General features: G+C 44.9%; 1 protein-coding gene across 21 annotated transcripts in view; it reads left to right on the top strand.

Annotated features, from left to right (window-relative positions):
- PPP1R12B (protein phosphatase 1 regulatory subunit 12B) overlaps positions 1-24,901 on the top strand; it is a 209,199-nt gene that overhangs the window by 98,161 nt on the left and 86,137 nt on the right. For 19 of the 21 annotated variants that reach the window (XM_060125971.1, XM_060126005.1, XM_060125964.1 and 16 more), the window contains 5 exons: positions 8,145-8,235; positions 17,154-17,357; positions 20,985-21,174; positions 21,261-21,373; positions 22,356-22,397. In XM_060125971.1, coding sequence (XP_059981954.1) covers positions 8,145-8,235; positions 17,154-17,357; positions 20,985-21,174; positions 21,261-21,373; positions 22,356-22,397 — 640 coding nt within the window. Of the gene's footprint in view, positions 1-8,144; positions 8,236-17,153; positions 17,358-20,946; positions 21,175-21,260; positions 21,374-22,355; positions 22,398-24,901 lie in introns of those variants that run through there. The other 2 variants (XM_060125997.1, XM_060126050.1) reach the window with 2 other exon arrangements.

Raw genomic sequence — 24,901 nt, 5'->3', positions numbered from 1 at the left:
AGAAGACTTCAGCATTGGAATCCGTTCCTCTGTCACTGCATTGCGGATGTTAGCCTAGTTTTATCTGGAGGCCAGAGCAGGGATAGCTGTGAAGCCACTGTGCTTCCGTTGCAGGACCTTGTGGGCCGAGACCATCGTCTTTTCAGGGCAGTGAAGAGCCACGTGGTGCGCAGATTCACGAGGCCCAGGTGCTGTGCTGGGTGTGGGTGGGTCTGGCACGGGCGTTGCCAAGTTTTGTCTGTAAACGGCCAGGTAACATACATTTTAGGTTTTGTAGGCCATTTTGCCTCCATAGCAAATATTAAACTCTGCTGCTGTCGTTGGTAAAACTTGATTTACAGAATGTGGCAGCCAGGTTTGGCTCCAGGACTACAGTTTTCTCCCCTGTCTGGGTTTAGAAGGTACAAGGGCTCAGGCTCTACTGAAGACGCAGTGTGTCCCCCAGGAAACCGTATGTTAAGGTGCATCACTTCTGTGAATTTGGAATCCATACCTGGGTAGACGAAAGTGAATGAAAATGTTCCTTCCCTCCTCAAAAACATTTAAAACTCAAGTACTGGGGTTTTCTGGGTTTTGTTTTTATAGATTTTTTTTCTTACAACTTAGTAAAAGTTTCATATATTGACACAGGTTACAAAGTAATATACATAATCTTCATTAAAAATAGACAATAATATACTATATATAGGTATAGAACATACATACATAGATAAAAATCTAGGCATACGTGTAGTAGAATAAAAATGGGCTTATCTTCATGTGGTGGAATTCAGCTTATTTTTATTTTCACGTGTTGATCTGTTTTCCAATTTTTTCCGGGAGAAGCATGTATGATTTCAAATATTTAGGACTCCAAGTGAGGCAAAAGGCCCTCGATTTCACCCGCAGACCTGTTTTTATCAGCTCCGTCTCTCTCATTCCGTAAAACTTGCCGGAGCAGGCAGTGCGATAAGCCGGTCAGAGACTTGCGGCGTCACTGTGGCGTCTGTCGGGGACGCAGAGAAGAGACAGCAGCCAAGAAGTGGTGCAGTGGGGTGCTCTGTGTGTTTGCAGGTGGAGGTGGTGGGTGAGGATGCCGGCTGGTAACCCAGGCAGCATTTCCTGAGGGGTTCGTCCTCGGTGTGCTCACCGACTCCAAGGCTGGTCCACAGCTTTGCAAGTTTGGGGACTCAGGTTTTTCCACTTCACCCAGAGAAGAGGAATCTATTAAGGAAAGAGGCACACATTCCGAACTCACAGTGGATTGAGACACGTATGGCAATTCCAGTTTACTAATCCATGTGGAGGAAAAAAATCTCTTAACATACAGCCTGGTTGGGCACTTCTGTTTCAGGCTATGGCATATCTTGTGATAGACAGACTCTCCCACTGAGAATAAGCAGAAAAGCTGGATAAACATAAGAAAACAAAGTCTTTGAAGGCATTGGAGAGACGGTAAGGAAGTGAGGACTTGAGGGACCCAGATCCCAGAGAGAAGGAAAGCATGGGAGGCGAGCCCAGCACCCGGCTGTGCTTGTCCCCCAAGGTGCTGGCTGACCAGTGAGGCCGTGGCTACAAGGCTGAGAAGCTGGGCGAGGTTCCCAGCCATCTCTCAGTGCTTAGGGAACAGAAATTAGAGTTCAGAAACGGGCCCAAGTGGACACCCCAGACTTCCCCTGGGACGATCAAAGGGCTGCCTTCCAGCAGAAGGGGCTTACCAGACATGGCCAGCTCTGTAAAGACTGAAGCCCAGCTTCCAGGTGGCTCAGGCTCAAAGTGGGTGAAGGGGCTTTGCCTTACCCCATGGTTTTCACAGTGTGGTCTCCACATCAGCAGCATCACCTGAGAACTAATCAGAAATGCAGATTCCCAGACCCCCTCCACACCTGCTAAATCAGGACTTATGAGGGGAGAACCTCATGAGATTTGTATTTCACAAGCCTTCCAAGTGATTCTGATGCAATGAAAGTTTGAGAACCAGTTTCTTAGCCTAACTAAGCCGGAGAAAAGAATATCCTCTCTGGAGGATGACAACATCTTCCAGAGCTGCAAATTATTACTACATTTTTTCATTAAAAATTCTGGCATTAATTCAAAAATTACCAGACAGACTGCCTAATAAGACTGATTTACAAAAGACTAAGAGAAAATACAGACACTAGGAACAGACCCAGATATCGATTATTATCAGATGTGGACTTTAAAATAATCATAGTAAATTACAGTTAATATGTTCAAGAAAATAGAAGACAAGATAGGGAATTTCAATAGAGAACTGCCCTCTCTTTGGAAAGATGGAAATGCTAGAACTGAAAAATAAAATAATTAAGAAATTCAATTGTAGTAAAGCAGCTGAAGAGAGGATTTGTGAACTAATTAGATTGGACAGTGGAAAACACCCAGAATGAAACCCAGAGAGAGAGGAGAATAGAAAGTACAGGAAAAGTGTAGTAAATAATTGGAGGGTGGCCAGCGAGTTGTAATAGAAGTGTACCTGTAGTTCGAGAAGGAGAAATGAGGGCGGGCTGCTTCTCCTGAGCACCACTTCTTCCTGAAAAGTGGCTGCTCAGACTGGTTATTCAGACGTGGGCGTGTGGCCGACAGTGTCTTGAAAGTGAACAAAGCGAACCTGTCATCCTGAGTGTTGGTTGCCAATTGTAACATTTAAAGCAGAAATTAGAACTTTGGAAAACTTGTACCTGTCACTGTGGGTGATATGTTGACTGCTTCCCAATGTGGAAAGACTGTTCTGAGACCAAAGATAATATTAGAAAATGTGGGGTTTTTTTTTAACTTTTATTATTTTTTATTGATATAATTGAAATAAAACAATCTTTTTTAGTATACAACATAATGATTTGGTAAGCATACTACAAAATGATTACCACAATAAATTTAGTTAACATCTATCACCACACGTATTTTCCTTGTGACGAGCACTTTTAAGATCTGCTCTCTGGGCAGCTTTTGAGTACATTAGTGTTGTTAACTGTAGTCACCTTGCTGTGCATACATTCCCAGGACTTATTTATCTTATAACTGGAAGTTTGTACCTTTTGGCCACCTCCACCCACTTCGCCCACCCCCCCACCTCTGGCAACCACCAGTCTGTTCTCTGTACCTATGAATTCAGTTTTTTGGATTCCACATACAAATGAGATCGTACAGTATTTGTCTTTCTCTGTTTCTCTTAGCATAATGCCCTCAAGGCCCATCCATGTTGTTGCAAATGGCAAGATTTCCTCTTTTTATGACTGAATAATATTCCATTATGTATGTACATGTGCGCGCACGTGTGTGTGTATACACACACACATATATACGCCACATTTTCTTTATCCGTTCATCTGTCAGTAGACACTTCGGTTGTTTCCGTATCTTGGCCATGGTGAGTAGTCCTGCTGTGAACATTGGGCTGCAGATTTAGCACAGATGGAGATTGTGATTTGGTTTCCTTCAGATAAACACCCAGAAGTGGAACTTCATATGGTAGCTCTATTTTTAGTTTTTCGAGGAACCTTCATACTGTTCTCCAGAGTGGCTGCACCAGTTTACATTCCCACCAGCAGTGCATGAGGGCTCCCTTTTCTCCACACCCTCACCAGCACTTGTCATTGCTTACCTAATAGCCATTCTGACAGGTGTGAGGTGACATCTCACTGCGGTTTGATTTGCATTTCCCTGATGATGAGTGATGTTGAGCATCTTTTCATGTGCCTGTTGACCATCTGTGTTGTACCTTCTTTGGAAAAAGTCTGTTCAGATCCTCTGTCCCTTTTTTAATCAGGTGGTTTGTTTTCTTTTGAGTTGTATGAGTTCTTTATCTAGTTTGGCTATGAACCCCTTATCAGATATGTGACTTGCAAATATTTTCTCCCATTCAGTAGGTTGCCTTATTGTTTTGTTGCTGATTTTCTTTGCTGTGCAGAAGCAAAAAGCTTGATGAAGTCCCACTTGTTCATTTTTGGTTTTGGTGTCAAATCCAAAAAATCATTGCCAAGACTGATGTTAAGGAGCTTAAACCGTATGTTGAAGAATGTGATTTTTAAAGTTACTATTGCATAATGAAATGTGTCACCATTTGGGAGATTTTACCAAAGACACGCCTGGGTAAGACATTCCATCCGAAGTACGAGATAGACCACTGGATTTCGGCATAACAGAATATGAAAATTCTGTTAACATCATTTCAGATTCCACATTGCGACTAACGTTGAAGAAAGTACCACTTAATAACTCTACAAGGGTCTCTAAGTATTCAAGTGAAAGGAAGAGTTGCACATCTCTCACTTTAAATCAAAAACTAGAAATTATTACCCTTAGTGAGGAAGGCATGTGGAAAGCCAAGATAGGCCTAAAGCTGGGCCTCTTGCACCAAACAGCCAAGCTGGAAACACAAAGGAAGAGTTCTTGAAGGGAATTAAAAGCGCTACTTCGGTGAACACGCAAATGATAAGAAAGCGAAACAGCCTTATCGCTGATATGGAGAAAGTCTGAGTGGTCTGGATAGAAGATCAAACCAGAAACAACAAAGCCTCATCCAGAGCAAGGCCCTAACTCTCTTCAGTTCCATGAAGGCTGAAAGCGGTGGGGAAGCTGCCGAAGAAAAACTTGAAGCTTAGCAGAGGTTGATTCATGAGGTTTAAGGAAAGATGCATTCTCAATAACATAAAAGTGCAAGGTGAAGCAGCAGGTGCTGATGTAGAAGCTGCAGCCAGTTATCCAGGAGATCCAGCTAAGATAATTCCTGAAAGTGGCTGCACTAAACAACAGATTTTCAATGTAGGTTAAACAGCCTTCTATTGGAAGAAGATGCCATCCAGGACTTCCATAGTTAGAGAGGGGACGTCAGTGCCTGGCTTCAGAGGACAGGCTGACTCTCCTGTCAGGGGCTAGTGCAGCTGGTGACTTTCAGTTGAAGCCAATGCTCATTTACCATTCCGAAAATCCTAGGGCCCTTAAGAATTATGCTACATCTGCTCTGCCTGTGCTCTGTAAATGGACAACAAAGCCTGGATGACAGCACATCTGTTTACAACATGGTTTACTGAATATTTTAAGCCCACTGTTGTGACTTACTCGGAAAAAAAGAGATTCAAAATATGACTGCTCATTAACAGTGCACCTGGGTTCAGCCAAGAGCTCTGATGGAGATGGGCAATGAGACTCATGTGGCTTTCATGCTGCAAACACAACATCCATCCTGCAGCCTGTGGGTCAAGGAGTAACTGTCAAGCCTTATTGTTTAAGAAATACATTTTGGGGACTTCCCTGGTGGTGCAGTGGGTAAGAATCCACCTGCCAATGCAGGCGACACGGGTTGGATCCCTGGTCCGGGAAGATCCCACATGCCGCGGAGCAACTAAGCCTGCGTGCCACAACTACTGAGCCTGTGCTCTAGAGCCTGCAAGACACAACTACTGAGCCCTTTTGCCACAACTACTGAAGCCTGCGTGCCTAGAGCCCGTGCTCTGCAACAAAGAGAAGCCACTGCAATGAGAAGCCCGCGCACCGCAGCGAAGAGTAGCCCCCGCTCGCCGCAACTGGAGAAAGCCCGCGCGCAGCAACGAAGACCCAGTGCAGCCAAAAATAAATAAATAAATTTATGAAAAAAGAAATACGTTTCATCAGGCTATAGGTGCCATAGATTGGTGACTCCTCTGATGGATCTAGGCAAAGTCAATTGAAAACCCTCTGGAAAGGAATCACCATTCTAGACGCCATTAAGAACATTTGTGATTCATGGGAAGAGATCAGAATATCCACCTTAACAGGAGTTTGGAAAAAGTAGATTCCAACCCTCATGGGTGACCTCGAGGGGTTCAAGACTCCAGTGGAGGAGGTAACTGCAGATTTGGTGGAGAAAGCAAGAGAAATAGTATTAGAAATGGGGGCCTAAAGATGTGACAGAATTGCTGCAATCTCATGATACAACTTGAAGGATGACGAGTTGCTTCTTATGGGTGACCAAAGAAAGTGGTTTCTTATTCATAGCACTAGTTACAGTAGTGAAGACATAGAAACAGCCTAAATGTCTATCCACAGATGACTGGATAAAGAAGATGTGGTACACGTATACAATGGAATATCACTCAGCCATAAAAAAAGAATGAAATAATGCCATTCGCAGCAACGTGGGTGGACCTAGAGGTTATCATACTAGGTGAAGTAAGCTAGACAAAGACAAATACCACGTGATATCACTTGTATGTGGAATCTTAAAAAAATAAATAAATAAAAGATACAAATGAACTTATATACAAAACAGAAATAGACTCACAGACATAGAAAACAAACTTATGGTTACCGAAGGGGAAGGGTAGGAGTAAATTAGGAGTTTGGGATCAACATGTACACACTGCTACACATAAAACAGATAAACAATAAGGACTACTGTGTAGCACAGGGAACTCTACTCAATATTTTGTAATAACCTATAAGGGAAAAGAATCTGAAAAAGGATAGATATATGTATATGTGTAACTGAATCACCTTGCTATACACTTGAAACTAACACACGTTGTAAATCAGCTATACTCCAATTAAAAAAATAAAATTTAAAGAAAAAAAGAAAGTGTTTTTTTGCAATGGACTCTACTCCTGGTGAAGATACTGTGAAGGTTATTAAGATGACAACAGAGGATTTAGAATATTACATAACTTAGTTGATAAAGCAGGGGCAGGATTTGAGAGGATTGACTCCAGTCTTGAAAGAAGTTCTACTGTGGGTAAAATGGTATCAGGCAGCATCACAGGCTACAGAGAAATCATTCATGAAGGGAAGAGTCAGTCAGTGAGGCAAACGTCACTGCTGTCTTCTTTGAAGACATCGCCACGGCCACCCCAGCCCTCAGCAACCACCATCCTGACCAGCGAGTCGCCAGCAACATCAAGGCAAGACCCTCCACCAGCAAAAAGATTACAGCTTGCTGAAGGCTCAGATGATGGCTAGCATTTTTAGCAATATTTTTAAATTAAAGTATGTACCTTGTTTTTTTAAGATATGCTATTGCATACTTAACTACAGTATAGCGTAAACATAATTTTTATATGTACTGGACAACCAAAAGTTTCACATGACTGACTTTATTGCAAGATTCACTTTATTGTGGTGGTCTGGAACTGACCTTGCAGTATCTCTGAGATATGCTTGTATTACAGTGACAATTAAAAAGTATTATTAGGATATTATGAACCGTTTTGTGGTACTGAATATGAAAATATAGATAAGATTCCTTGAAAAACAAATATTACCAAAACAGAACATCTGAATAGGCCTAATTCTATTAAAGAAATTGCAACCCTTATTTAAAACCTTCCCATAAAGAACACTCTAAACCCAGATGACTATTGGTGAACCCTTCCAATTATTTAAGGAGGAAATGACCCCAGTCTTACACAGATTCTCAAAGAAAATAGACAAGGAGAAAACACTTCCCAACTTTCATAACTTTAATTTCAAGACTAGCTGGGTTGTTATAAGGGAAAATTACAGGCCAGTTTCTTGCATGAACACGGATGGAGGAATCCTAAAGTAAATAATACTGAATCTATATAAAAAGTAAGTCTCTATAAATGGTGATACATCATGATTAAGTTGAGCTTATCCCAAGCATTTAGGGTGGTTTTATTATTCAAAACTTGTTCAGTGTAATTCTGCATATTAACAGAAGAAAGAAGGAAATGATAATCTCAGTATACAGGGAAGAAAAGCCTATGATAAAGTTCACACACTAATGATTAAACGAAGAAACAAATAACAGCAAGACCCTCCTAGTGCACTCCCATGGGCGGGGAAGGAGTTGCCTTCACCTGAGGAGCAGAGAGTGCAGGGTCTTGGCCAGAAGCTGTCTCTCTGAAGGCAGGAGCGAAGCAGGGAAACGACTGTCATCAGTGCTAGCCAGAGCGCGAAGGCAGGAAACGAAATAAAAAGTCTAAGGATGAGAAAGAGGAAAGAAAGTTCTCATCTTACAGTTACAGGTGGTGTGATTCTGCACGAACACTGGTACGTTTACAGATGATGTCTTGGCGTATGTAATGTTCACCGATAGGCTGTCGGGTTGAGTCGGCCTCACTTCACCTTGGCTCACAGAAACCCCCTCGGTGTGCAGACGCACCTGCTGCCCCCAGGGCCTTACCTCTGCTGTGACCCTTCTTCCCCGCAGGTCGTATCTGACTCCTGTACGGGACGAGGAAGCAGAGTCGTTACGGAAAGCGCGCTCCAGACAAGCTCGGCAGACTCGCAGGTCTACCCAAGTGAGTGTGACCTCTGTGTTTAAGTCCTTTTTTGTCTGTGTGCCTTTCCACTGGAAGTACAATTAAACCGTGATAAAATGTGTGCCTTATTCCAGCCATTGTAGTGAAAGCTTTCCTGTTAAATCTTACACTATATAGAATCCAATGAATTCATAGCTACATATACCCCCTCTCGCGTCTGTTCTTCAGGCGCAGAGCAGGTTTCTCTCCTTCCCTCCCTAAGACGGATCATTCCACGTGTGCTTAAGGCCCACGCCTTAATTCCTGCAGGAGAACATCTGGCACGATCTCAGAGTGTTAACCAAAGAGTTACCACGGGACCCAGCCATGTTGCTCCTGGGTGTGTACTCGAGACATAAAGCAGGCTTCTACAGAAAAGTCCTGCACAGATATTTATAACAGCATTATTCACAGGAGCCAGAGACCCAAATTCAGTGTCATCTCTGGCCAGAGTTAACTTGCTGTATAGACCAAGATTACGTGTGGAGTGTGCAGGTTCGCTGGAGGGCTGAGCCCTGGGCTCCCTGCAGCGTCAAGGTCAGAGTTCTGTGGCTGGTGGCGCCCCAGCGAGTGTTGGGCAGTGGGCCCAAGCGGCGCCATTGCACAGACCAAATAAATGAAGCAGCTAACAAAACTGGAAAAAACCCTCACAAATTTCCATTGATTGGGGAATAAAAAGAAATGAAGTCCTGACGCATGCCAATGCTGCAGTGTGGATGAACCTTAAGAAAAAGTTATGCTGCATGAAAGCAACCTGGCATGATTCCATTTGTATGAACATGTCCAGAATAGGCAAATCCAGAAAAATAGAAAGTGGGTTAGTATCTGCTGGGGGCTGGAGAGAGGGAGGAATGGGAAGTGACCACTAAGGGTGTGGGGTTACTTTCCTTCTGGGGTGATGAAATGTCCTGAAATTAGATGGGGATTTTGCACAGCTCTGTGAATATACTAGAAAACAGCCAGTTGTACTCTTTAAAAGGGCGGATCTTATGTGGATTGTGTTTCAATAATGATGTTAGAAAAAAGAAGAGTCCCTCGGGGAAGCTTTGAAGTAAGGAAGATATGATCTACGTTATATTTTGCAAAAGTCGCTGTGCAGAGAACTGCTGGGAGTGGTCTGTGAAGCCTGGAGGCCCGTGGGAAGCTGTTCCTTAGCTGAGCTGGAGATGACAGGCATGTGGCAGCAACAGTTGAGGGAGGCTGTGATTGGGCGTCAAGGAGGCAGAGGAGGATGAGCCAGGCAGCAGAACCGAGGAGCAGTCAGAGGGCTGAGGGGTCAACCAGGAGATGGTACCTGAGGGAGTGAAAGGCAGTCTCCAGTGAAGAGGGGAAGCTCCGCAGCTTCAGATGCTACAGACGCCAAGCAGGAGAGCTGAGGACTGAGAGAGGGACCTATGCGTAGCCCCCGAGTGTCCTTGTGTCGTTCCTGACCCTCCAGGGTCGGGCAGGTGCCGTCCTGTGTAGTCATTGCCACAGCTGTTACTGCCTGTGCTTCATGGTGGTTTGTTTCCCCAGAGGCTGTAACCCCCACGAGGGCCAGACAAGCATTTGTTTTGGTTTGGTTTACTGTGGCAGGCGATACATAACATACAACTTAATACTCTAGCCATTTCTAAGCATACGATTCATCGGCATTACATGCATTCACGTCACTGTGCAGTCATCGGCACCACCATCTCCAGAACAGCTTTCGTCTCCCCAAACTGAACCTCTCTCCCCACAGCTTCTGGCAACACCGCTCTACTTTTTATCTCTATGACCTTGACTCTAGGTAGCTCATGCGAGTGGAATCACACAGTTTTTGTCTTTTTTGTGACTGGCTTGTTTCACTCCGTGTAATGTCTTCAGGGTTCATCCATGTGGCAGCACATGTCAGAATTGCCTTCCTTTGTAAGGCTGAATAATATTTTGTTGTATGTTTAGACCCCATTTGGTTCATCCGTCATCCACTGATGGACACTTAGGTTGCTTCCACCTTTTGGCTGCTGTGAACATCAGTGTGCAAACATCTCATCAGATCCTGCTTTTAGTTCTTTTGGGTGTAGACCCAGAAATAGAATAGGCTGGATCATATGTTTCTGTCTTAATACTTACTTTCCATTACACTCATCTGTTTTCTTATGTCTTTTCCATTAGATTATGGTTCTTGAGTACAGGAATCATTTGATTTGTCTTTGTAGTTCCAGTACTTAAGAACGCAGTAACTTTTTATTAAGAGAATGAGTGAACAAAATAGCTAATAGTTGCCTTCCGGCTTTGGAACTTCCCTCTTCTGAGGACATGAGCATATGACTACTTGAGTTAAGAATCAACTCACTGTTTTCCTAACCCATTTCCCCCTTGTCCTGCAGATGTCTCCTCATTATTTCCTTTTTTTCTGTACTACTGCTCCTATGAGCCTGGGGAAAATTTTAATTGGTGGAATGTCTCTGTGTGATTCCTACAGTTACAAAATTATGTTAGAGAAATGCTAGTTCAGGGCTTGTGGGGTTTTTTAAAAAATTTTTTAATATGGAGGTATAGTTGGTTTACAATATTGTTAGCTTCAGGTGTACATCATACTGAATAAAATTTTTTAAGATTATATGCTAGGGCTTCCCTGGTGGCGCAGTGGTTGAGAGTCCGCCTGCCGATGCAGGGGACACAGGTTCGTGCCCCGGTCCGGGAAGATCCCACATGCCGCGGAGCAGCTAGGCCCGTGAGCCATGGCCGCTAGGCCTGCGCATCCGGAGCCTGTGCTCTGCAACGGGAGAGGCCACAGCAGTGAGAGGCCCGCGTACCGCAAAAAAAAAAAAAAAAAAAAAAAAAGATTATATGCCATTTATAGTTATAAAATATTGGCTGTACTCCCTGTGTTGTAAATATATCCTTGTAGCTTATTGTATGCATAATAAGTTATACCTCTTAATCCCCTGCCCCAGTATTTCCTTCCCCCTTCCCTCTCCCTCTGGCAACCACTGTTTTTTTCTCTATATCTGTGAGTCTGTGTCTTTTTTGTTATATTCACTAGTTGATTTTATTTTTTAGATTCCACATAGAAGTGATGTCTTACAGTATTTGTCCTCTGACTTTTTTCACTCAGCGTGATACACTCCAGGTCCATCCATGTTGTTGCAAATGGCAAAATTTCATGCCAATGGCTAATACTCCATATACGTATGTATGCATATGTGGAGTATGTGTATATGTGTGTGTGTCTGTGTGTGTCTCACGTCTTCTGTATCCATGCATCTGTTGATAGACAGCTAGATGGCTTCCATATCTTGGCAGTTGTAAATAATGCTGCCGTGAATATTGGGGTGCATGTGTCTTTTCGAATTAGTGTTTTTGGTTTTTTCAGATATATGCCCAGGAGTGGAATTGCTGGATCATACTATTTTTAGTTCTATTTTTAGTTTATTTTAGTTCTATTTTTAGTTTACTGAGGGTCCCCTATACTGTTTTCCACAGTGGCTGCACCAGCGTACACTCCCATAAGCAGTGTACTAGGGTTCCCTTTTCTCTGCATTCTCACCAACATGTGTCATTTATGGTCTTTCTGATGACAGCCATCCTGACAGGTGTGAGGTGACATCTCACTGTGGTTCTGATTTGCATTTCCCTGATGATGAGTGATGTTGAGCATCTTTTCATGTACCTGTTGGCCATCTGTATGTCTTCTTTGGAAAAATGTCTATTCAGATCTTCAGCCCATTTTTAAATTGGCTTGTTTGTTTTTTTGATATTGAGTTGTATGAGCTGTTTATATATTTTGGAGATTAACCCCTTGTTAGTCATATCATTTGCAAATATTTCTCCCATTCAGTCTTTCCCATTTGTCTTTTCGTTTTGTTGATGGTTTCCTTTACTGTGCAAAAACTTTTAAGTTTCATTAGGTCCCATTTGCTTATTTTTGTTTTTGTTTCCTTGCCGTAGGAGGCAGATCCAAAAAAATATTGCTGTGATTTATGTCAAAGAGTGTTCTGCCTATGTGTTCTCCTAGGAGAAATTCTACTAACTTTGGGTGTTGTTTATTCTTCTTTTTCTGATTTCTTTAGGTTAAGGTTCGGTTGTTTATTTGAGATTTTTCTTGTTTCCTGAGAGGGCTGTATTGCTATAAACGTCCCTCTTAGAATTGCTTTGCAGCATCCCGAAGATCTTGGAACACTGTGTTTTCATTTCATTTGTCTCCAGGTATATTTTGAATTCTTCTTTGATTTTTTTCAGTGATCCATTGGTTGTTTAGTAGCATTTTGTTTGGGCCACACGTGTTTGTGTTCTCTGTGGTTTTTACTCTTGTAGTTGATCTCTAGTCTCATAGCCTTGTGGTTGGAAAAGATGCTTGATATGATTGCAGCCTTCTCAAATGCACTGTGACTTGTTCCATGATATAGCACAGATGTATCCTGGAGAATATGCCTTTGAAAAAAATGTGTATTCTGCTGCTTTTGGATGGAATATTCTCTCTCTATATTAAGTCCATCTGGTCTGATGTGCCATTTAAGGCCAGAGTTTCCTTACTGATCTTTTCTGTGGATGATCTGCCCATTGATGTAAGTGGGGTGTTAAAGTCCCCTACTATTTTTGTGTTACTGTTGATTTCTCCCTTTATGGCTATTAATACGCGCTTTATTCATTTAGGTGCTCCTATGTTGGGTGCAAATATATTTTCAATTGTTATATCTTCTTGGATTCATCCCTTGATTATTATGTACTGTCCTTCTTTGTCTCTTGTAACAGTCTTTATTTTATTTTTATTATTTATTTGTTTGTTTATTTATTTATTTATGGCCGCGTTGGGTCTTCGTTGCTGTGCACAGGCTTTCTCTAGTTGCGGCGAGCGGGGGCTACTCTTCGTCGCAGTGTGTGGGCTTCTCATTGCGGTGGTTTCTCTTATTGTGGAGCTCGGGCTCTAGGCACATGGGCTTCAGTAGTTGCAACACGTGGGCTCAGTAGTTGCGGCACGCGGGCTCTAGAGCTCAGGCTCGGTAGTTGTGGCACATGGGATTAGTTGCTCCACGGCATGTGGGATCTTCCCAGATCAGGAATCGAACCCACGTCTCCCACACTGGCAGGTGGATTCTAAACCACTGTGCCACCAGGGAAGTCCCAACAGTTTCTATTTTAAAGTCTATTTTTCTGTTATAAGTATTGCTACCCAGCTTTCTTTTCATTTCCATTTGTATGGAATACTTTTTTCCATTCCCTCACTTTCAGTCTGTGTGTGTCTTTAGATCTGAAGTGTGTCTCTTGTAGGCAGCATATATTGGGTGGGCCAAAAAGTTCATTCGGGTTTTTCCATAACATCTTACAGAAAAACCGAACGAACTTTTTGGCCAGCCCCAATATATGGGTCTTGTTTTTGTATCCTTTCAGCCACTCCATCTTTTGATTGCAGCATTTAATCCATTTCATATAAAGTAGTTATTGATATGTATGTACTTATTGCCATTTTGTTACTGTTTCAGGATTTTTTTTTAGTCCTTTTTTGTTCCTTTCCTCTTTTCTCCTCTTCCCTTGTGATTTGATGACACTCTTTAGTGTTATGTTTGGATTTCCTTCCCTTTTATGTGTATGTATCTATTATAGATTTTTTGGTTTGTAATTACCATGAAGTTTGCGTATAGCAGCATATGTGTGTGTGTATACACACACACACACACACACACACACACAATTATTTCAAGTCGCTGATCTCTTTAATTTCAAATAACATTTTAATAACCCTGCATTTTTCCTTCTCTCACCCCATGATTACTGTTTTTGTCATCACATTTTATATCCTTTCATTTTGTGTATCCCTTAACTTCTTATTGTGGATATAGTTGATTTTACTACTTTGTCTTTTAACCTTTCTAGTAGGTTTGTACTTGGTTGATTTACTGCCTTTACTGTATATTTGCCTTTACCAATGAGATTTTTCCTTTCATAATTTTCATGTTTCTAGTTGTGATCTTATTTTGTTTTCTTTTTTTTTTTCCTTTCTTTTGCTTAGAGAAATACCTTTAACATTTCTTATAAAGCTGGTGTGTTGGTGCTGAACTCTTTTAGCTTTTGCTTGTGTGTAAAGCTTTTGCTTTCTCCATCAACTCTGAATGAGAGCCTTGCTGGGTAGAGCATTCTTGGTTGTAGGCTTTTCCTTTTCATCAGTCTAATTATATTGTGCCACTCCCTTCTGGCCTGCAGAGTTTCTGCTGAAAAGTCAGCTGATAGCTTTATGGGAGCTCCCTTGTATATAACATGCTGCTTTTCCCTTGCTGCTTTTAATATTCTGTCTTTAACTTTTGCCATTTTAATTCCAATATGTCTTGGTGTGGTCCTCTTTGGGTTGATCCTGTTTGGGACTCTGTGCTTCCTGGACCTGGATGTCTGTTTCCCTTCTCAGGTTAGGGAAATTTTCGACTATTATGTCTTCAAATATGTTCTGTGACCCTTTCTCTCTCTCTCTTCTCCTTTTGGGACCTCTGTGATGTGACTGTTAGTGCATTTGATGTCATCGTAGAGGTCTCTTAAAGTGTCCTCGTTTATCTATATGTATATATTTTTTCTGTTCGGTGCCAGTGATCTCCACTATTCTGTCTTCCAGCTCACTGGTCTGTTCCTCTGTATCATTTAGTATACTGTTGATTCCTTCTAGTGCATTTTTCATTTCGGTTATTGTATTCTTCATCTCTGTTTGCTTGTTCTTTGTATTGTCCAACTCTTTGTTAAAAACTTACAACTTCTCACTCTGTTCATTCTTTCTTAAGTTCTTTGATCATCTTTACGATCATAACCTTGAACTTTTTCTCAGGTAGATTGCCTGTCTCCACTTCACTTAGTTGTTCTGCGGTTTTATCTTGTTCTTTCATTTGAAACATGTTCTTCTGTCGCCTCATTTTGCCTAACTTGCTGTTTATAACATTGTGTTTCCACGTATCTGGTAGGTTGGTTACATTTCTTGACCTTGGGGAAGTGGCCTTCTGTAGGAGGCGTCCTATACGTCCCAGCAGTGCACTCCTCTCTGGTCAGCAGAGCTGTGTGCTCTAGGGGTGCCCCCTCTGTGGGCTGCGTGGGTCATTCTGTTGTGGTGGGCTGACTATGTGGGTGGGCTGGTTGGTTGCCAGGCCCTGCCTTGTGTGGAGGCTGCTGGTTGCCGTGACCAGGTCATGAGGTGGCCGACTGTGGAACCCAGGGGGGCCCCAGGGCTAGTGCTGGCTCACTGGGAGTAGAGTCAGTGGGGCTGTGGCCCGCCCTCTTCACTGGTGAGTGAAGCTACGTCCTGGGGCTAGTGCTGGCCTGCTGGTGGGCAGAGCTGGGTCCTGGGGGTCTGGCTGCAGGGCCCCAGGGTCCAGAGCTGGTGTCAGACTGCTGATCGTTGGGGCTGGTTCGTGATACAGCTAGCTGTGGGGTCCAGTGTGTTCTGAAGCTTGTGTTGGCCTGCTGGTGGGCAGGGCTGGGGCCCAGCTGGCCCCAGGGCTGGTGCTGACCTGCTGGTGGATGGACTGGGTCCTCCCACGGCAGGCTGTGGGCTGTGATTGTCCTGGGGCTGGTGTCCACCCATTGGTGTGGGGTCCACCCATTGGCATGTGAGGCTGGTCTGAAGGCTAGAGGGGGCTTACTGGTGGGCAGGGCCAGGGCCCAGGGGTTTCTGGGGCTGGTGTCTGCCCACTGGTCGGTGGAGCTGGGTCCCAGGGTCTCTGGCTGTAGGTCTCTGGTGGTCCCGGGTCTAGTGCCTGTGCACTGGTGTGTGGGGCTTGGTCCTGGGCCCTCTGGTGGGCAGGGCTGTGTCCAGGGGGTCATAAGGCAGCCTCTCTGCTGGTGGGTGGGCCTGTGTCCCTGCCTAGTTAGTTGCTTGGCCTGAGGCCGTCCCATTCCTGGTGCCTGTGTTCTGTTGGCTATGAGTAGGGCTGGGTCCTGAGGGTAATAAGCTAGAGGGAGGACTCCACGATGGTGCCTGCCTGCACCAGTGTCCTTGCGGTTGAACCAGCTCCCCAGAGTGGCTGCTGCCAGCGTCTGTGTCCCCAACATCACAGGCCTGCCTCTCCGGGAGACTCTCCAAGATCAGCAGGTGGGTCTGACCCAGGCTCCTTTGAAATTACTGCTTCTGCCCTGGGTTGTGGAGCACGTGAGATTTTGTGTGTGCCCTGTAAGAGTGGGGTCTCTATCCCCACGCAGCCCTCTGGGACTCCTGAAAGGAAGCCCTGCTGGCCTTCAAACCCAGACGTTCTGGGGGCTTGTCTCCCCCAGGCTGGGGCTCAGACCAGCCCGCTCGCTCCTGGGGGAGAACTCCACAGCATTTGCGGGTCGCCCCTCCTGCCCGTCTTGTTGTGGCTCTTTCAGTACGTCTGTAGCTGTAGACGATCTCTTCTGGTCGGGCCTGGGCAGCAGTTCTTCTGTGCATAGTTATCCTGGTGCCCTGGGAAGAGACGAGCTCAGGGTCTTCCTGCTCTGGCATCTTGGCGGCTCCCTCAGGGTCGGTTTTGTGTTTGTTTGTGTGGGTTTGGTTTTTGGTTTTGGTGGTGGTTCTAGCCTGGCTCTGAATTGTCACCATTTTGAGACTGGTTCTTCCTTCTGTGTGTAAACTTAAGTTTTCCTTGTATCTGCTGGACAGTCTTTGTTGGTGGCTGCGTGCTCTTGGGGGGTCGGGAGCGTCCAGGTGGAGATGTGAGAACCATGGGTGTGGAAGCAGCGGGTGGGCATCAGTGCTGCCCTGTTTCTGGAACTCAAGCAGGAAACGCTCAAGTATTGTGTTTGAAGTGTATCTAGGCTCAGGCCTGGGGCCTCTGCGTACTGAGGTGTTTGTTTTCAGCGTATATTGCTTGAAGCGGCCTCACACATTTCGGGAGCTTCATTTGGAATTCGGTACCATTAGATCTTTACGGAGTTTCCCTGCTCATTCACGGGGCGTTATTCCATGGTTAGGGTGAAACCTCTCTGACCTTGTGGTATTTTCCCAGGGTGTAACCCTGACGGATCTCCAGGAAGCAGAAAGGACGTTCAGCCGGTCGAGGGCAGAGCGTCAGGCTCAGGAACAGCCCAGCCCGAAGCCCGTGGGCCCCAGAGGGCTCGATGGCAGCGCCCAGAAGCATGAGCCCCTGGCAGCCCCTGCAGAGGAAGCTGGGGAGAGCCGCCAGCCCTGGGACCGGAGTCTGGAGGATCAGGTGAGCTCTCTGTGCTGAAAGCAGGTGGCTGGGGGAGTCTCTTCCCCACTGATAATTCCAGGACTGTCCTACTCTGCAGGGGACGCCTCATAGAACACGCTATTTACGTCCATCTTTAGTTGGCAGACCTGTGTAACTGAAAGAATTCCGAGGATGTTAGTCCTTAAGTGATCAATTTTTTCCTCTGGGAGTTAACTAATGGGCTTTTTTCCAGTTTTATTGAGATGTAATGGACATGTAATGTTACAACATGATTTGATGTGTGTACACGTTGTGAAATGATTACCACCATACTTTTGGTTAACTAAATGTGTCTTTCTATTCTGAAAAGAGAGATCTTGGTATAAAAAAATGCAAATAGAAGTATAAGCATTTATTATTTAGTTTATGCCAGGCACAATTTTAACAATTTCAATATGTGTATTAAATTGTTTAATCCTCACAACAACCCTCTGAGGTAAGTATTATTATTCCTTCTTAAAATATGAGTCAGTGGAGTGACAGAGAGGTTAAGTAACCTGCCCAGCATTTTGCACAGCTAGGAAGAGGTCAAGGACTTCCCTGGCGGTCCAGTGGTTAGGAATTGATGCCTTCACTGCTGGCCACCCAGCTTCGATACCTCGTCGGGGAACTAAGATCCCACAAGCCACGTGACGAAAATAATAATAATATTGATTTGTGTGTGTGTCTGCCTATCTGTGTATGTTCTGGTGTTAGACTCTTTGGGTTCAAACCGCAGTATCCTTACTAACTAGCTGTATGGCTTTGGGTAATTTATTTAACCTTGTTTTACATAGTTTCCTAATTTGTAAAAACAGAGCTTATAATAGAGGGTACTCCTTGTGAGGTAATACATGTATAGTGCTTGACACATTAAGTGTTCAGCAAATCTTTACTACGATGATGATGATGTACTTTTTTTTTCATTCTTTTTTTTTTTGCATCTTTATTGGGGTATAATTGCTTTATAATGGTGTGTTAGTTTCTGCTTTATAACAAAGTGAATCAGTTATACATATACATATGTTCCCATATCTCTTCCCTCTTGCATCTCCCTCCTTCCCACCCTCCCTATCCCACCCCTCTAGGTGGTCACAAAGCACTGAGCTGATCTCCCTGTGCTATGCGGCTGCTTCCCACTGGCTATCTATTTTACATTTGGTAGTGAATATATGTCCATGCCACTCTCTCGCTTTGTCACAGCTTACCCTTCCCCCTCCCCATATCCTCAAGTCCATTCTCTAGTAGGTCTGTGTCTTTATTCCTGTCTTACCCCTAGGTTCTTCATGACATTTTTTTTTTAGATTCCATATATATGTGTTAGCATACGGTATTTGTCTTTCTCTTTCTGACTTACTTCACTCTGTATGACAGACTCTAGGTCCATCCACCTCACTACAAATAACTCAATTTCGTTTCCTTTTATGGCTGAGTAATATTCCATTGTATATATGTGCCACATCTTCTTTATCCATTCATCTGTTGATGGACACTTAGGTTGCTTCCATGTCCTGGCTATCGTAAATAGAGCTGCAATGAACATTTTGGTACATGACTCTTTTTGAATTATGGTTTTCTCAGGGTATGTGCCCAGTAGTGGGACTGCTGGGTCATATGGTCGTTCTATTTGTAGTTTTTTAAGGAACCTCCATACTGTTCTCTATAGTGGCTGTACCAATTTACATTCCCACCAACAGTGCAAGAGGGTTCCCTTTTCTCCACACCCTCTCCAGCATTTAGTGTTTGTAGATTTTTTGATGATGGCCATTCTGACTGGTGTGAGATAATATCTCATTGTAGTTTTGATTTGCATTTCTCTGATGATTAATGATGTTGAGCATCCTTTCATGTGTTTGTTGGCAGTCTGTATATCTTCTTTGGAGAAATGTCTATTTAGGTCTTCTGCCCATTTTTGGATTGGGTTGTTTGCTTTTTTGTTGTTGAGTTGCATGAGCTGCTTGTAAATTTTGGAGATTAATCCTTTGTCAGTTGCTTCATTTGCAAATATTTTCTCCCATTCTGAGGGTTGTCTTTTGGTCTTGTTTATGGTTTCCTTTGCTGTGCAAAAGCTTTTAAGTTTCATTAGGTCCCATTTGTTTATTTTAGCCTTCAAATTCCTCCTTTCTCTCTCCCTTTTCAACCAAATATATACGTATATGTAATAACCATTTAGGCAATTGGGTGAACGCTTATTTTGACTTTTAATTTGATGGTGCAGTATTATAAAATAAAAGATTTTCCTAGAAAAGAAAAGCAGAGGTGGAGCAAGGCGTTGGCTCCGCTACTTGCCCTCCTCACCACTAGTACGTTGTTCTACAAACTTCTGCAGACCCAAGCACTCACAGAGCACCCTTATTCTCGGCCACAGGCTGTCACTTTGGGGTAGACGTTTTGACTTACAGTCCATTTCTCAATTGCAGTTGGTAGTCAGAGTTATAGGGTTATATTTAAGGTGATCGTAACTCCTGGTTTACCTAAGATTGTTCCAGTGACAGCTTTTATCTCTGGGTAATTATCAGTACTGTTCCTTTTCACTCTCAGAAATGTCCTAGTTGGGATGATAAACTTTATGGTCAACATAATTACAGGAGAAGAAAGTCTTCTTGCTCTAACTTTGAATGGCTAGGCTGCATAAACTAACTGAGGTTCTGTTGTTTGTTTCATTTGTTTTATCGGCTATTTTTTGAGTACTTATTACATACTAGAGACCGTTGGAAGCACATAACATACATTCTCATTTAATCCTCACAGTCCTCTCTGAGGAAGATATTATTATCCCTGTTTTATACATGAGGAAGCAGAGATCAAAACTCAAGTCACGTACTTCAGGTCACACAGCTCCTTCAAGCTGGAATTGGAGCCACGTTCTCTCAGACTCCCAAGCTGACTATATTTTATTGCTTCTGTCTCTATAATTTATAAACAAATTTATACAGTCTCTGCATGTAGTAAGAATTTCTTTATCTCTGCATGTTCAACAAGCCACATTAAGGTTTATTGTCAAGCTGTGTCTGTCCTAACTCTCAAGGAAAAAAACGTTCAAAAGGGAAAGTGGGAATTTTTTTTTATTTTTATTTATTTGGGGTTTGGGGGTGTGGCATGCGGGGTCTTAGTTCCCCAACTAGGGATCAAACCTGTGCCCGCTGCAGTAGAAGCACGTGGTCTTAACCGCTGGCCCGCCAGGGAAGTCTCAGAAAGCGGGAATTTTTCAGAAGTGTCAGTAAGCCTAGTGATGGCAGGTTGGTAGAACGCTCAGATTTGGTCTGTCTTCAGATAACTCCTGCATTGTTTCTTCACATTCCTGAGCTTCTTCGTTTCCTACGTAAACCTTACCTTTCACTGCGCCATCTTAAAAAGGCCATCATCCTTCCTATTTGCGGTGCACAATCAAAGGAATTTTTATTACCAAGGTTGGTGCCCCCTAGTGCCCTTTGATCAGTTTAGGAAGAGCTGTCCTGGACTGCTGTCAGCCTGTAGCATCTTCAGAGCAGGCGTCTAGAACTCTTCCCTATCTGGCTAATTACTTATAGGCCTCTTGATATAGAAAAGCCCATTTTTAATAAACGTGCTGTCCTTACCCTTTGGTTAGACTTGACCTCTGACATCTCATCATGTGGATTGTTCCAGCCTGTGTATCGTCGCCTGAGGATTCCGGCTCAACCAGACAAACCCATGACACCAGTGTCACCTCCTGCCCCGAGACCCTCCCTCTACACCAGTTCCTACCTGCTCCGGACGGGTAGGTCTTCAGCCCCTGATTCAGAGAGTTCAGAGCCCCCCGCCAGCCCTGCAGGGGCAAAGGAAATGGACAAAAACGGTAGGTCGAGCTTCAGAAACCGCACCCTCCTCCAGTGCACGTGCCCCAGGTTCTTAAGATCCATGCTTTGTTTTCTCTCTGACCAGAGGGCGAAGAAGCAGATTTGGGTGATCAGTCGTCTAACAGGCTGTCCATTCGTGAGAGGAGGCGGCCCAAGGAGCGACGAAGAGGCACAGGCATCAACTTCTGGACGAAGGATGTAAGTGGGCTGTCTGTGCTGGGACATCTCGCGTTACGCTGTGCTGCCCGCCGTCCTGCGTGTCGGGCTCAAAAGGAAGAGTTCCACACGGGGCCCTGAATCGTGCAGATTGTCAGGAGGCATCCCTGAGAAAGAGCAGCCGAAGAAAGACTCCACTAGTGTGGGACTCATTTGGAATGTTCCGGCTGGGACGCCCAGGGCCTAGGACAGTGCTGAGCACACGGAGGCAGGCAGCAAATAAGCGGTGAATTTACAGCAGCCGTGCAAACAAATATAACAAGTGCGTAAGCCGCTCAGACTTAGCAGCCCCCAGCGGCCCCTGAGAGTCCCGTGGTGAGTCAGCAGTACCTCAGCGTCGTGTGTGTGCAGGTGCTAACCAAGTATTTCAGGGGCACTGCCAGAATCTCGAGCATTTCAGAATTTCGTCTGACTCAGGTTTACTCTTTTGGAGAAAAAAAGGAACAAGTGCTATAAAACAGCTTGACTTTGGCTTTTAAATGAAGACGGGGCTGCTGTGCCTCCTGATGACGAGCACACACTCAGTTCTTTCCTTCCCCTCTGGTCTGTACCCTGCTCACTCAGCCTTGTCACTGGCATTTAACAGTCAGGTGGCCAAGATCAGGTCCCTGGTCACTAGTGACTCATTTGGAATTAGATGGACCATTCAGTGAGACAAGAAATGAGACAATGATGGTCGCCTGTTAGAGACTACTAGGCGAAAGTGTTTGACCAAATGGGCTGACAGCTACTGACAAAGCCCAAGTGAGGTCCGTCTGTCTTAAAGATTCTCCTTTTCCTGCCAGGTTCATTGGGCTCTTTGACAGCAAGTGGTGCTCCTGAGCTGCTGCTAAAAGCATCAGTGACAGTGCCCTTGGCCGTCAGCCCTCACTGCCCAGGTGCATAATTGATGGGGCTGACCTTGTTGCCTCCAGGGATGCCTGTGACCGTGATCCTCTTGTCTCTTTTCTTTCTCCCTTTCCAGGAAGATGAAACTGATGTCTCGGAAGAGGTGAAAGCAGCGTGGGTAAGCAACCAGCAGTGAGGCTGCCACCGTGGGGCTCAGCGTCCCCGTAGGGCTCATCCCTGCTCGCGTGCACACAGTTAACAGAAGGAAGAGCAGGCTCTGTGCAGACTTGGGTCCAGGGAGAGTTTGGAGGTGGACGCTCCTCTGCAAGATGGGACGGGTGCTCGCTGGTATACTGTTTTCTTTCCTTTTTCTTTAAATTTGTTTATTTATTTTATTTTTGGCCGCGTTGGGTCTTCGTTGCTGTGCGCAGGCTTTCTCTAGTTGCGGCGAGCGGGGGCTACTCTTCGTTGCAGTGTGCAAGCTTCTCATTGAGGTGGCTTCTCTTGTTGTGGAGCACAGGCTCTAGGTGCACGGGCTTCAGTAGTTGTGGCACGTGGGCTCAGTAGTTGTGGCTCGTGGGCTCTAGAGCGCAGGCTCAATAGCTGTGGTGCATGGGCTCAATTGCCCCGTGGCATGTGGGATCTTCCTGGACCAGGGATGGAACCCGTGTCCCCTGCGTTGGCAGGCAGATTCTTAACCACTGCGCCACCAGGGAAGTCCCCCGTTTTCTTAAATGGTGTAACAATGCCCATGTTCTTGAACGAGTTTCCTGCATTTTTCAGTGCCTCCTGCCAGGTTCTAACACAGTTCGGGCTCTTTTTCTCTGTTGTGCTATTGGATGGTATAAAGTACTTTGAAATCTTGGGAAGAAAAGTGAAGAGTGATACCGTTTCTTGTGAATCTACATCCTCTCCACGCTAACAGAGAGAAACACAAGAGTGAATAGTGTAAACAGTCCAGAAATCGCTTACATTTGACTTTGAAATAAGGTTTAGCTCCTTGGCTCTTGTGTAACCAGACCCCTTAAGGCCTGGCACCCAGCTCTTCTCTGCTGTGGGCACCCCAGGCCAGCTTTCCTGAAGCTCCAGGTTCCTGTAAGCCACTCACATGTGATAGAAAGTTAATGCTTTTCTAGTACCATTAGTACCATTTTTCTTTGGTTTTTGTTTTGTTTCGTTTTTGTTTGTTTATTTGGCCTCACTACACAGGTTGCAGGATCTTAGTTCCCTGACCAGGGATCAAACCGGGCCACGGCAGTGAACGCCGAGTTGTAACCACTGGACCACCAGGGAAGTCCCTAGTACCATTTTTCAAGAAGGAAGGGGTTTGGTTTTGACTAAATGAATTGAGACTCCATGTACATTTCTATTGGGAATTATGTAAGAAGATGGCCTTTTTTCTACCCTACAGTTATGTGACAGTATGTTCTCAGAATATGTTTAATAACTCATACTGAAAATGAAAACTAATTTGTTTTTAGCAGAGGAAGTAGAAATGCTATATTATGTCATTGACCTGCCTGTATTTTGGTCGAGATCCTAAACAGTCAGCAGGGGCCTCCAGAAAGCAGTGCCTATGGTGGCGTGGTGAGAGCTGCCTGCGTGCAGCAGCCGGGGCTGCCTCACGGGGAGGAGTGGACGTTGGGTGCAGATGCCGCGTGGAGGCTCCCCGGGGCAGGGGGGGTGTGCACACGACAGTGACTTCATTCCACAGGGGCTTGGGGAGGCTTCAGGGGATGAAGAGTGAACGCAGGAGAGCCTCTGTGGGGAACTATATTAGAAAACCCCTAACGAGAGATCCCGAGTGCTGACTACAGAGCACTGAAGTGGCCCGTCACCCATAGAGGGTCATAGAGGCCGGTGAGCTCCACGGAGGGAGTTACACAGGAGAGCTTGGTGTTGGCCACTGTCTCTGTCAGTGAAAATCTTTGCCTGCACATTTCTAAGCTACTTGGTGTGAAAAATCCTTGCCTGGTGCACCAGGCAAGGGCCACGAAGGTGCCTGTGATGCCATGCTTCCCAGAGAAGTTCACTGAATGACCATTACAGAAAAGATTTTCTGATTGGTGAGATTTGACATAGAGTCATTTGTCAGACTGAAAAATGGTCCACTCATCTTATTGCTCGAGGCATCTGCCAGTGTTCACCGCATGTGCAGCAGACGCCAGCGTGAGTCTTCAGAGAGGAATGAAAGGCCAGTCCTCTCTCTAATGGTAACTGAGTGTGTGCAGGTGGGCCAGCACTCACAGCACGCCCGGCATGTCTCCTGCCCACCACGGTGCCCAGGGGCAGCAGCATCCTGACCCCGGCCTGTGTTAGCGCAACTCTGGTTCTCTCCCGAGCGCTCGTCCAGTCCTGGCAGGCGTGATGCCGGGATCCATACGGGCCCACGGAACAACAGGCCCGTCCCTGTAAATTGTGGAAATCTAACCTCAAGATGGTCAGGACTGTGTCACAACTGCTCTCCCACTCCAGGAATCTACTGTTTTTTAAGTTAACTCTTCCCAAGACTCTGACATCTGTTATTTTAAATTGGGATAGATTTACAGTCAGTGAACTGCACAGACCTAAAGTGTACTGTTGGATGAGTTTTGACAGTTGTAATCAGTGGTGTAACCACCACTCAAGTCAAGATGCAGAGCTTTTCCGTCACCTTGAAAAGTTCCCCCATCCCCCATCCCG

The sequence above is a fragment of the Lagenorhynchus albirostris genome, chromosome 2 (genome assembly GCF_949774975.1).
Source record: "Lagenorhynchus albirostris chromosome 2, mLagAlb1.1, whole genome shotgun sequence".
In the NCBI taxonomy this organism is placed as follows: Eukaryota; Metazoa; Chordata; class Mammalia; order Artiodactyla; family Delphinidae; genus Lagenorhynchus; species Lagenorhynchus albirostris.
The sequence above is the reverse complement of the archived record's forward strand: the minus strand, read 5'-3'. Positions and strand labels throughout refer to the sequence as shown.